Raw genomic sequence first — 14,770 nt, forward strand, 5'->3', positions numbered from 1 at the left:
CCACCAGTTCATCAGGTCGAATCTCTTGCATCTGAAACATGCAAGTACCTGCGATTTCAACCAAAGATTGATGCAATATGTGTACTAGTTTCACTAACATGAATTTGTTTAATGTCTATCAAGATTTTGATGCATCCACATTCACTGGCTAAAAACAAAATAAAGTAATTATTTTGTTCAGACTTACCATTCCATTGAACATACAACTTTTACAATTAAAGAAAACATTGACACTTACCGTTCCTTTAAATCGATTTCGGAAATTTAATTTTGATCATAATTTTTATTTTTTTTTATTTTTCAGAGCTTGTTTTTAATCCAAATATAACATATTTATATGTTTTTGGAATCAGGAAATGATGTAAAATAAGATGAACGTAAATTTGGATCGTTTTATATAAAAAAAAAAATATTATTACAATTTGTAATGGCCAAAGTCATTAATTAATTTTAAAGCCACCGAGCTGAAATGCAATACCGAAGTCCGGCCTTCGTCGAAAATTGCTTTACAAAAATGTCAATCAATTTAATTGAAAAATGAGGGTGTGACAGTGCCGCCTCAACTTTTACAAAAAGCCGGATATGACGTCATCAAAAGTATTTGTCGAAAAAAAGAAAAAAACGTCCGGGGATATCATACCCAGGAACTCTCATGTCAAATTTCATAAAGATCGGTCAAGTAGTTTAGTCTGAATCGCTCTACACACACACACGCACAGACAGACAGACACACACACACACATACACCACGACCCTCGTTTCGATTCCCCCTCTATGTTAAAACATTTAGTCAAGTTTTGACTAGGTGAAATCGAAAGAAAAACTATTATTAACAAATGTTTAGCCTAATTTTTCACTTCATAGAATATCATAGCAGCAAAAACTCACCTTTTCTCAAGAACCTTGGGTGTTGATCACTGTCGTAACAAAATCACAGACTTCGGAAACATTCTCGAAATCTTTCTTCGCTGCTGGAAGCTGAACTATTTCTCTCTGTAACTGCGCATGCGTAGTCACCCGCACCTCTAAGTCACTACGCGCAAAATAGTTCTAATCTTTCTTCAAAACTCTGAACATTATTTGCAAAACCGTTCACCATCGTAACTGAATTTTAAAGAAGCATGTCATATTGCGCAACTTTCAACTTAGTTTGCAGATGCAATTTTGAGAAAATAATACTTAAATAACATTTGTTGGTTTTTTTGTTTTTTGTCCTTACACCTGTTCCTCGTTCCGGTGTGCTTTTCACGCCGCCCCGTCCCTGCATTCACTGCTCCATCCGCACATCTGAATTTCGTTCCGCTGCCAGACTTGTCGATTTTACAGACGCTCCAGGGAGGGATGTCGGGTCGCTGTGGTAGGCTACCCTCGGAAGATGACAACTTAAATAACATTTAGCTTAGCGATTTTCTATGCCCTTTCATGTCAAGATCGTGTTGAAGATGAATATGCACATTCTAAAGTTCAAATTTAGGACTTGTTGCTGTTGCACGCGTGTGGAAACCTATGTTACGACAGTGATAGCAAACTTTCAAGCGATTAATTTCGTTTAAAAAAGCAATTATGTGGACAAAATAACATTTCAACTGTCAAGTACACTTAAACCAAACACACATAACAAGAATAGCAGTCCTTGGACATTCTAAACGATTCTTGTAGTGAAGTGCAAAACTAGTTGATGGTTCATGTCACAGATCAGACCTCCATTTTTCACGCATCCAATCATTTCTTTCGCAAAACAACCTTCATAATAATCATGCAAAATACTCAGTTTTGTTTGTACTATTTCTTTATTCATTTTACTTCTCAAAAATACCAATATCATGATTTAAAATTCAGTATATTTCAATTGTGGGCTAATTTGATTATGGCACACACAAAAGGATCAGTTTCTGAGACGCACCCATCAATGCTCCTCGCCAGCAGGTTGTTAATGGCTTTTTTAGCGAGTGGTTATCGACAATTAATGACCGGTAATTTTTAATGAGTTGGGGCATTCTGACCAATCACAGGATCTGTTTCATTAAAACGCCAACTCGATTGAATTACAATATTGTATAAAGCTGGAACAACATTTGTTTTGGGGGGAGGGGGGTGAAATAAACAGTGGAATAGTCATTTTAAGACCTAACAAAAAAATATCTGAGAAAATCATGTCTATAAAAAGGAGTCTTAAAATGGGGGTAAACTTTCAGAGTTTATGAATAGAAAATGTAAGAAATCTTGGTCTTGAAAGGGCACAAGGTCTAATCGGGGGATGGGGGTCTTCAAAGGGAAGAAGCTTCGCATGGGTAGCATGGTTGGGGTGGGGGGATAGGAAGGGAGGGAGTCTTCTGTGGGAAATGACGAAGGAGAGTCACGCCAGAAGTATGAGAAGGCTTCAACTTCTTCAGCATTCGAGAACATGTTTATGTTCATAAGCTCACATAAAATCATGTATGCAACACACTAAGACCAGACCAAAGTTGAGATTGAAATGGGCACTTTATTTAATAAAGCGCCAGAGTGGATGAAAATATATATACATGACAAATTACGGTGGTCCCGCTGTACAAGGGTTACCAAACACACACACACACACACACACACACACACACAGTAACATTGTACAACTTACTCTCACATTCAAGCGGGACCACCAACAAAACTTATCATCAAATAAACAACATTTCACGTGGTCAAGCAGGTGACCACAAACACAAATCTTCACATTTTAACACTCTCTCATGTATTCATAAAAGAATCAGTCATTCATGCTGACTAGATAATGACATAATCAAATCACCCTCAGTCATTCATGCTGCCTAGATAATGACATAATAACATCACATGAATAAAACCGTTCTTGATATGTACAAAATATGACCAGTGTGGGCGTTGACCGCCACAACTGTGGTATCTCTAATACAACTTAAAAGAGATTACACAGCAACCCCACACCAGATCCCGTGCACAGCAGCTAAGCAGGGTCAACCTCCCTACTTTGGTTATTATGCGAAAAGTTATACCTGAACGACTTGCTATTATTACCTACGTTAACCGAGGCTGACAGTGTATGGCCAACCTCCATGCTTGCCAGCCTCCTGCCCTCTGTAACCTGGTTTATCTATCAACTTCAATCTTCAACGTAGGTCCCTACCCAGGTCAACCTCCTGGATAAGAACTTCCCCTGTTGACTGAATTATGTATGTACTTTTTTGGACTCAGCTTCCTCGACATAGGTCCAAACCCAGGCCAACCTCCTGGATGAGGACTTTTTGTGATTGACTGAATGCTTACCTAAACCTATGACCAGCAATATTGTCTGCAGTTTACTCCCTGAACTGTTTAAAGGTACTGAACTTGTCAAATCCAGGTGCACGGAGCCCCTGGGGCTTTTAGTCATACCTCAGGCAGCTATCCGTTAGAAGAACTACCAAGTTTCATTGACTTGCACCCAAAGAGTCAAGAACTGCGATTTGTTTACGAATTAATTTCGTACTCGGACCCGGCTGGTCTTGACCTATTTTTGGATCTAAATTTAGATCAGGTAGATCACCACATCATGCAAAAAAAGACACGTCACTAGCAAACTATGTCAGACGTCATCATGAGTTTGTGTAAAACAGAAAGGAGGCCGGAATCACTCAGTTGAATCGAACTCCGACCAAACACCACGTAATAACTAGGTTAATTTATGCACTCGCGTGAACAAGAAACTGTCGAGCTTCACAGATGTCGTCGTTGGGTAGTTTTGGGTTTGTTTTACTACCATAGGAGGATTTTTGAACTGTAAATACACTCAGCTGCAACAAAAACGCAAAACGAAGGCTGTGAGCTGCACTGTGCCTTTAAGGTAAGCGAATATACCTTTTGAAAGCATCCGCTGGCCACCGTCCCCGCTTGCGAATCTGCGCATCTGAGGCGCCTTTTGCTGCGCTCGATGTATCTGCTCCTATTCTAAAACTGTGTGAATTAAATCGGTCAGCTGGAATTCCGGCAATGTTCAACATTGCTTTTATTGTCGTAACAAAATCCCTCCTTAGTAATGACAGACCATTAAGCATGAAGAGCGGGCCGGGCCTGCGCCCTCTTTTCACTATGTGTTCTGTTAGAGCTTGTACGGGGCTTATGAGTGGATTAGCCACTGTGGTTACAACAGATTCTTGATGCTTACCAGCTGAGTGCTAAGCAGATCTGAAGGAAATAAGAATAGAGTCATCCGTTAAGGTCACATCGGAGAAAGCAAGTGTGTGATCTGATTCTGTTATTTCCCCGACCCGTAGGAAAGCATGAAAAGCTAACAAAAACATTGATGGGTAAAGATATGTGAGATAAATATTTTGAAAAGCTTGTCTACTGGTTTTCACCAGCTGTTCTAGGATCTCTTCAGTAATATGAAGACGACTGTCGTTTGCGGGTTTAAGTTTATGTGCTGTTTTCATCGACTTACAGACTATGTAAGATGAAGTCGGATCAGACACACTAGATAACTTGTGCACATAACTCAACGCAGAAATCATGGAAGAAGTTGTCGCAGGCGCGTAGCCTTTTTGATAGAGATATGCAATGAAAAGCAGGACAGTTTGCTCGCTTACTGGAAATTCCCAAAGGATATTACTTTCAGTTATGAAAAGCTTGAAAAGCTGCCAAGCTCTTCGGTACAGACTACTGGATGAGGCACTTAACGCCTTGCCAATCAGCATCTGTGCAGTGTCTATGACTTCAGGTCGGATGGTAGGGGTGAGAATGGCGCAGGATCCCTGTCGGCATGTGGGAAAAAATATTTACTGTTGTTTGGGGCCTGCGGTGGAAGTGGGCCGGTTGTTAATTTGTCGGTATCGGTCGGACTTGTGACCGCGAAAGGACTGGTTTTCAGGGCAAGCCCAGCGTAATTCACGCAGGCATGGGAAAAGCGACAATTGTCACCGAATTTGCAGGATCCAAATTTATGGGAAAAAAAGTGCAATGGCCCTTGGGGACCGAAGACGGTTCTGCTGATCCGGATTTTCCCTGTTTTTTGTTGCCCCCCATGTTGCCCTTCCCTTTGTTTGGCTTCAAAAGCCAGGTCAAAATTCTTGCCCCCCCACTTCACAAGCCCCTTTTCTAGCATGGTTCTACAACTTCTCTCATAGAAGTCCCAGTCATGTCCCTTGTGGAACAGACTGGAGACCACTTCGTAATGTTTAGAGAAACCAGTCTGTGCACAGGTCTGGTTGGGATGATATACTGCACTCCGTCATAGCAGCCCTCTCAACTCTATTATTATATTGTACTGGTGTATCTAAGGGCAGATACGCGCTCTCAACCGTGTACTAATCACTGGTGTATCTAAGGGCTTAGTTACTGGCACTCTCAACTAATTAACACAACTGTGTCTCATTCAGTCAATGTCTGTAACAGTCATCAATAAAAGAAAGCATTTCAACACATATACCATGGCCCATTCACCACAAACCTCCCACTACGACTGCCTTGCATTGCCAGTTCATCTGCACGTCCCTGAGGATCGGTTTTCACAAATAAATCATTCTGCACTCAGAGCTGCAACAGCTCGAATGACAACAGATCGGAAAACTTTGTACATTTTGTAGTAGCCCTCATCAGTCAAGTGCACGCCATCCCTGTAATACCTGGACAATGTAGCGAAACGCATTGGGTTTTCATGTACAAAATGCATATAATCTATGTCTTTGATCAGGGTTTTCATCTCTGCATTGGCGAGAAAAGCCTTCCTGTCATACAGTACGCATGATCGGTCGTTCGTACATCTAGGTAATAGTTGTGTCACACAAACTCGGGGAACGCCCAGCGCACGGTGGAAATAGGAGGCCGACGCCACTATGTTTGACGACAGCTCTTCCACATCGCATTAATGCACACGATCGTTGTCGCCAATCATGACAACAAGAGTGTCTGGCTTCACCCGGCGCACTTTCCGAACAAAGGCGGGGCTTGTCAAATCCTTGACTCGTGCCCCACCCACGCCATGAAAATGCACCGAGGCTCGCTCAACATTGAAATTGAACGAACGAACGAACGAACGAACTTTATTACTCAAGGATGGAGATTTTAGGCTCACGCCTAGTCTTACAATCTGTCCCAGCTAAACTAAGACATAACAATAAAGACAATAAAAGGACAATTGTCAATCGCAATCATACAGTATTACTAATTACAACATTACCTATACGAATACATAATGCATGATAGAACATTGAAATGTACATGTATGTCAATATAATACAAAGGAAAAGAAAAGTCGACTCGCACACACACGCGCGCCGCATGCCTGCAATCACGTTCGCACTCAATACAACACACACACTCACACACTCACACACACACACACACACACACACACACACACACACACACTCACACATATGCGCGCACACACACACAGATATATACGCATACACATACACACGCAGACACACACACACACACACACACACACACACACACACACACACACACACACGCACGCACACACACACACAACAACAACCTCATCATCATCATGATCATCGTCGACATCATTATCAACATCAACAAAATATATAGAGGTTAGTGATAGCAATGCATTCTTGCTAGAAACAGTTTTAATATGTAACTGTTCGTGACAACAGATATTTGCGAAGCTGCGCTTTGAAGTGTTTAATCGTGCTTGATCCCTTTATCTCACATGGTAGCGAATTCCAAACACGCCAATTCTCGCAGACACGCCTTCCGTTCCCCCACCACGCTGAACGAATTCCCAGAGCCTTCCGTTCCCCCACCACGCTGAACGAATTCCCAGAGCCTTCCGTTCCCCCACCACGCTGAACGAATTCCCAGAGCCTTCGTGCATGCGAGTGTCCGACAAACAAAACTGTAGCACGTTCAACCATCTTGACAGAAAGAACCAATACCCACGCTTCCAAAGTAGGTCAGACCTGTTGCACTTGCAGAGTAGTACACGAAGCTTTTGCACACTATAACTACCACTTTCACGACGTTTTTAACTTCAATTGAAAGCCCATGATAGCGGTACGATATCAAAACAGAAAAGCTTAAAAAACAATGATACTCGCCGCGATTATTGTCGCTTTTCTACTCCTCCAAAGCTCATCAAATATTTCGGCTGTCACTGTTTGCAGTCAGGATTAGTGTGGGATGTATTTAGAATTTACCCATCATCCTCTGTTTTACCCCATCCCGTGTCATACGGGTTGCTCCAAAACAAAATCATCTGCTTCAGGAGCAGACGACAGAGAAATAGTATAAATCATGTTCGGTCATGATCTGTTGCATAAATTCCCTTGTTGTGTGTGTCCATAAGTCACAATGGTAGCGTGTGAGCCGGTTTGTTCGGGGTGTCCCGGATCTGTAGACTTGACCCTTCAGCGGACTTGGACACCGTTATGTCAAAAGAGCCCGGCTCCTCGCCCTTGACCAATATGGCTATGTCATTGACTTCATTGGCCCAGATTCGGTTTTTTATTTTGTCCTCAACGAACAAATCGACCGGCACCACATCGGAGGCTTGCTCACCTGTTATACTGCGAACCAGGTTAATCGTTGAGCTGGTGGGGCTGTTTGTGTCCAGCCATGGAGAACACGGCCGCGTACCCGTGACAGGAGCCGCTTGGGTCCCCAAGGCAGCCTCCCGAAGGCGCCGGTTTTCCTGCTGCAGGGATGCTAAGGCCGCTTGGGTGTTAGCTTGAGACGCCTCTTGTCGCTCTTGTCGCTCGCCAAGCCGGCGCAGTTCGGCGAGTACTGCCGCCAAGCCGCCCTCTTCCGCCCCTGTTGTGGATGGCACGGCAGGGGTGTCTGCGGAAGTCTGTGTCCTGGCAGCCGACCGACCCCCAGCTGCTCTGGTCACCTCGGCTACACGCCGAGACGCTGCTCTCCTGGGAGGCATATTCCTGTGCATAAAAAACAGGATATGTGAACATTGTTTCATTCGTCGCATAATTTCAACCACCAGCCAGGTACTGGCATCTTGGGCTCCTCTCTGAAACGGTCGTGAAAACAAAGATATTATGTTTGCCAACGCCGCTCACCATCAGGTACAGGAAGCCACAGCTCCAACCTGGACCAATTTCCCGCAACAAGGAAATGTTTAATATTGAGTCAGTAGATCCCTGGAAAACATTTCACGCAATTAATCAATGCTCGGAGACCCTTACACACCATAGTACATACATAGCACTCAGGACGTTCCCCGACATTATAAAATTGCTGCTAAAATTTAAAGGACGACTTAACCCTTGATCATCATTACCACCCAAAAATTATTAATTCCTGATTCTCTGCATTTCACAATATATGGCCCAGAGTAAATCAACCAAAACCAAAGTTTGGACTCATAAGGCGATATAAAAGCCAAAAGTAAATCCACCAAAACCAATGTTTGGATTCTCTTAAGGCACAAAACAACCTCCCCGCATTTCACAATATATGGCCCAGAGTAAATCAACCAAAACCAAAGTTTGGACTCATAGGGCGGTATAAAAGCCAAAAGTACATCCACCAAAACCACTGTTTGGATTGGCACAAAACAAACAAACTCCCCTATGGCCCAGAGTAAATCAACCAAAACCAAAGTTTGGACTCATAGGGCGGTATAAAATCAAAATCAATATGAGGCTTATATCGCGCGTATTCCGTGGGTACAGTTCTAAGCGCAGGGATTTTTTTAAATTTTTTTTAATGCAATTTATATCGCGCACATATTCAAGGCGCAGGGATTTATTTATGCCGTGTGAGATGGAATTTTTTTACAGAATACATCACGCATTCACATCCGCCAGCAGATCGCAGCCATTTCGGCGCATATCCTATTTCCCGGCCTATAATTATTCCAAGTCACACGGGTATTTTGGTGGACATTTTTATCTATGCCTATACAATTTTGCCAGGAAAGACCCTTTTGTCAATCGTGGGATCTTTAACGTGCACACCCCAATGTAGTGTACACGAAGGGACCTCGGTTTTTCGTCTCATCCGAAAGACTAGCACTTGAGTCCACCACCTAGGTTAGGAAAGGGGGGGGAGAAAATTGCTAACGCCCTGACCCAGGGTCGAACTCGCAACCTCTCGCTTCCGAGCGCAAGTGCGTTACCACTCGGCCACCCAGTCCAAAGCCAAAAGTACATCCACCAAAACCAATGTTTGGATTCTCTTAAGGCACAAAACAAACAAACTCCCTTGACAACCAGAAAAACCACAAGGAATATTAATTCCTGATTCTCTGAAATGTCAACAGACATGGAGTAAAGTACATCCCCAAAACCAATGTTTGGAATATGTACAACCCCTTAACATTACTTGACGACTACTTGTGATTTGGCATGCCAATCAATACCCTCCCACCGTGACACACTCAAAATCACAAGAACAAACGACTGTGAGTAACTGCACGACGAAGGGACTTGTACAGCCTGACCTGTCCTGTTGTTGACAAGTGCACGCCATCATCAAGAAAAAAAACCTCTGCGAACTCTGGTACCTGCTGTTGCTCTCCTGGGGAAAACATGCAAATTCATGCTCCCAAAACAAAACTCTAGGAGAGCCTACGACACCCTGACGAAGAAGGTCGTTGATCTCCATGGCAGCAGCATTGTACGATGGGTCGTAGCGATACCTGTGCGATTGAAAACGAGGCATAAGTTGGCACACAATAACGTTGGCAACACCCACCCTAGCACTCTGTATCAACGCTACACAGGCCAGGATGTGTGATGAAATCTCATCCGGAGAGCGATCGCCGGCAACATCGTTGTCACCAATCATCAATACTATCAACTCCGAAGTTCCTGCAGAAAATAGCGTTTGACCTACATAACCTGCCAAGTCTCTGACTTTTCAACCCCCTCTTCCGAAAACTTCGACTTGACAGGTCCCTAGACCCAGATTTGCCGACAACTCGCTGTCACTCCGGATAAAATCTCCAAATCGTCGAGCAAACGAGTGCCCCAAAATCATTACTTTCGCCCAATTTTGATTCTGAACTTGGTAGCGTGGGGACGCGGTCATTTTTCAGTTTCGGTCAGAGATGGCTTCTCACAGGAGAACAAAGGATCGAGATTTGTTTTCCGAACTCTAGCCAAATCTGACAAGAACCATGTGCACAGAATTCACAGTTCATACAACAAACACTTCGCAACCGTAATATGGATACTCAACACTTGAAGACCGGCGATGAAGACGCAGGAAAACCAATAATGATGAAAGCTGAGTCAAAGCGTTGTGGTTGTTGTCTAAAGTTGAGGGCGGAAGTGAGCATTGCCTTTTGGGTCTTTCCTACTAAACCCGATTCGGATCGCTACTAAACCCGATTCGGATTGTGGATGAAACGAAGCTTTACTTTTGATATGGCACAAATCTGTATCGCCTTTCTCCACATAAATTATATTTTTGTGTGTGTCCATAAGTCATAATGGTTTTCACAGGATAATTTTCATTTTAATCACCTGGTTAGCAGATATGACGTGTGTGTGAAGTGTTGTGAGCAGGGTTAAGTAACGCACAACAGCGTAACGTCACAGAACAGTGTGACGTAATGTGCGTGACGAAATGTTTGTGTGTGCAGTGTACAGTAACGGATACTAGTGTGACGTCACAGAACAGTGTGACGTTATGTACGTGACCTATTGATTGTGGGTATTGTGTGCAAGCCTATGTGTGTAACAACACGGAACACTGTGACAAAATGTGTGTGTCGTGGTGTGTGCAGGGTATGATAAAGCCCATGGGTGTAACAACACGGAACACTGTGACAAAATGTGTGTGTCGTGGTGTGTGCAGGGTATGATAAAGCCTATGTGTGTAACGACACGGAACACTGTGACAAAATGTGTGTGTCGTGGTGTGTGCAGGGTATGATAAAGCCTATGTGTGTAACGACACGGAACACTGTGACAAAATGTGTGTGTCGTGGTGTGTGCAGGGTATGATAAAGCCCATGTGTGTAACGACACGGAACACTGTGACAAAATGTGTGTGTCGTGGTGTGTGCAGGGTATGATAAAGCCTATGTGTGTAACGACACGGAACACTGTGACAAAATGTGTGTGTCGTGGTGTGTGCAGGGTATGATAAAGCCCATGTGTGTAACAACACGGAACACTGTGACAAAATGTGTGTGTCGTGGTGTGTGCAGGGTATGATAAAGCCCATGTGTGTAACAACACAGGAGAGTGTGAGTATTGCTTGTGACATCGTGTGTGCAGGGTAGGGTAAAGCCCATGTGTGTAACGACACGGAACAGTGTGACGTATAGCTTGTAGCGTGTTGTGTGCAGAGTAGGGTAAAGCCCATGTGTATTACGACACGGAACAGTGTGACGTAATGTGTGACGTGTTGTATGCAGGTTATGGTAAAGCCAGTGTGTGTAACAACACGGAACAGTGTGACGTAATGTGTGTGACGTGTTGTGTGCAGAGTATGGTAAAGCCCATGTGTGTAAAAACAGGGAAGAGTGCTCGGCTGGGGCTAAGTGCCAAAGCTCTTACTGCTCCTGTGCCAGAGAATTCTCCAATATACAAGGCGTTCTTTGTGGTATGTACATATGTTAACCCATCATCATCATCATCGTCATCATCATCATCATCATCATCACCATCATCATCATCATTATCGTCGTCGTCATCATCACCACCATCATCGTCATCCACATCATTATCGTCGTCGTCGTCATTATCGTCATCGGCGTCGTCATTATCGTCATCGTCATTATCGTCGTCGTCGTCGTCATCATGTGCACACAATCAAGTCTGCAAAGTAGGTTGAAATAAAATGTCGTTGTTCTTGGCATAGTATAGACTGACGTCATTCACATTGTTGGGTAGTGTCACAATCTGAGGACAACACATTGTGGTGTGGTGTGTGTGTGTGTGTAGAACGATTCCAAGACAAACGTTCTGAAACTTCACATGAGAGTTCTTGGGTATGTACCATTTTTTTTTCTTTTTTTTTTTCTTTTTAACATCTAGTCAAGTTTTGACTAAATGTTTTAACACAGACGGGAAATCGATTAGGGTCGTGGTGTATGTGTGTGGGTGTGCGTGTGCGTGTGTGTGTATTTGTAGAGCGATTCAGAGAAAACTACTAGACTGATCTTCATGAAACTTCACATGAGAGTTCCTGGCTAAGATATTCCTCAGACCCTTTTTTGACTCACATGCGAAGCAAAAGTGAGTCTATGTACTCACCCGGGTCGTCCGTCCGTCCGTCCGTCCGTCCGTCCGTCCGTCCGTCCGTCCGTCCGGCCGTCCGAAAAACTTTAACGTTGGATATTTCTTGGACACTATTCAGTCTATCAGTACCAAATTTGGCAAGATGGTGTATGATGACAAGGCCCCAAAAAACATACATAGCATCTTGACCTTGCTTCAAGGTCAAGGTCGCAGGGGCCATAAATGTTGTCTAAAAAACAGCTATTTTTCACATTTTTCACATTTTCTCTGAAGTTTTTGAGATTCAATACCTCACCTATATATGATATATAGGGCAAAGTAAGCCCCATCTTTTGATACCAGTTTGGTTTACCTTGCTTCAAGGTCAAGGTCACAGGAGCTCTTCAAAGTTGGATTGTATACATATTTTGAAGTGACCTTGACCCTGAACTATGGAAGATAACTGTTTCAAACTTAAAAATTATGTGGGGCACATGTTATGCTTTCATCATGAGACACATTTGGTCACATATGATCATGGTCAAGGTCACTTTGACCCTTATGAAATGTGACCAAAATAAGGTAGTGAACCACTAAAAGTGACCATATCTCATGGTAGAAAGAGCCAATAAGCACCATGTACCATTGTACTTCCTATGTCTTGAATTAACAGCTTTGTGTTGCATGACCTTGGATGACCTTGACCTTGGGTCAAGGTCACATGTATTTTGGTAGGAAAAATGTGTAAAGCAGTTCTTAGTGTATGATGTCATTGCTAGGTTTAGTTATTTGACCTTGACCCTGAAGGTCAAGGGCATGTAAAGGTCAAGGTCAAGCATGTGAGTCGTATGGGCTTTGCCCTTCTTGTTTTCTTTGTTTCGATAAATGTCTTCGATACCCCCCGCGGGTTAGGGGGAGTCCCATATTGGTTGGGACTAGAAAGAATTTACCCGATGCTACCCAGCATGTCGTAAGAGGCGACTAACGGTTCTGTTTCTTCTCTTCTTTTGTCTTATTTCTGCCTTACCAGTCCTTTCACCTATATTTCCTTCCAAGAAAACTCTCCCCACTATTCCCTGCAGTTTTCCAATTCTTTTCTTGTTGTCTTATTTCTACCTGACTGGATCCATCACCTTTATTTCACTTACCAAAAGTCTTCTTTTCCACATCCTTATTTCTCTGCACCCCGCATGTCGTATGAGGCGACTAACGGATTCTGTTTCTCCTTTTACCCTTGTTAAGTGGTTCTTGTATAGAATATAGTCAATGTTTGTAAAGATTTTAGTCAAGCAGTATGTAAGAAATGTTTAGTCCTTTGTACTGGAAACTTGCATTCTCCCAGTAAGGTCATATATTGTACTACGTTGCAAGCCCCTGGAGCAATTTTTTGATTAGTGCTTTTGTGAACAAGAAACACTTAACAAGTGGCTCTATCCCATCTCCCCCCCTTCCCCCTATCCCATCTCCCCCCTTTCCCTCGTCGCGATATAACCTTCGTGGTTGAAAACGACGTAAAACACAAAATAAATAAATGTCTTCGATGACGTCATATCCGGCTTTTTGTGAAAGTTGAGGCGGAACTGTCACGCCTTCATTTTTAAGCAAATTGATTGAAATTTTGGTCAAACAATCTTCGACGAAGGCCGGACTTTGGTATTGCATTTCAGCTTAGAGGCTACAAAAACAGTTAATGAGTTTGCTCATGAAAATTGTCATTTAAATCGAATTTTCGTAAATAGATTTAAAATTGATTGCATTGTATATTTCATCAAACTCTGAATCTAAAAATATATACATGTCATGTTTACTCTTAAATGTTATCACAATTAACGAAAATATATTCATTAGTACTACGATTAAAATGTCAGAAATCGATCCAAAAAAGATGTTATCTAATTCTTTATCATCTCCTGATTCCAAAAAACATAGATATGATATGCTTTTATTCAAAACAAGCTCAGAAAGTGAACAAGAATACAAAAAAGCGAGCTTTCCTGCTTAGTGCAATACGCTACCGAGGTATTCTGGTTTGTCAATTTCACTGTGTTTTGCACGTGAAAAGTGAGCGATTTCCTACTCGCGGGGATTGAGGTAGCTGTATTGTCTTGGTAAAACAATGCAGTGCGTTCAGTTTCATTCTGTGAGTTGGACAGCTTGACTAAATGTAGTAATTTCGCCTTACGCCACCTGTTTGATAAATATCATTGATGACGTCATATCCGGATTTTGTGAAAGTTGAGGCGGCACTGTCACGCCCTCATTTTTCGATCAAATTGGTTGAAATTTTAGTCAACTAATGTTCGACTCACTCCGGACTATGGGATTGCATTTTAGCTATGAAACTTTACAATCAATTAATAAGTTTGGTCATAAAAATCCCAAAATTGTAATTAAAATTAATATTTTAGTAATCGATCCAAATATGATTTCATCTTATTGTTTATTATTTCCTGAATCCAAAAATATGTACATATGCCATGTTGTATCTAAAAATGTACTTACAATCAATGAAAATATGAAGTAGGCAAAATTATGATTACAATTAAAATTTGAGTAATCGATCCAAAAATGATTTCATTTATTTTGTATCATTTCCTGAATCCAAAAACATATAGGTAAGCCATGTT

The 14,770-nt window shown here is 42.4% G+C and overlaps 1 protein-coding gene across 1 annotated transcript in view; it reads left to right on the forward strand.

Annotated features, from left to right (window-relative positions):
* The window catches only part of LOC138948044 (multiple epidermal growth factor-like domains protein 6), a 77,451-nt gene that overhangs the window by 44,853 nt on the left and 17,828 nt on the right, over window positions 1-14,770 (forward strand). Inside the window, exon 7 of the mRNA XM_070319572.1 lies at window positions 11,410-11,526. Within this exon, the coding sequence (XP_070175673.1) occupies window positions 11,410-11,526 (117 nt within the window). The remainder of the gene's footprint in view (window positions 1-11,409; window positions 11,527-14,770) is intronic.

The sequence above is a fragment of the Littorina saxatilis genome, linkage group LG15, assembly GCF_037325665.1.
Source record: "Littorina saxatilis isolate snail1 linkage group LG15, US_GU_Lsax_2.0, whole genome shotgun sequence".
NCBI lineage: Eukaryota > Metazoa > Mollusca > Gastropoda > Littorinimorpha > Littorinidae > Littorina > Littorina saxatilis.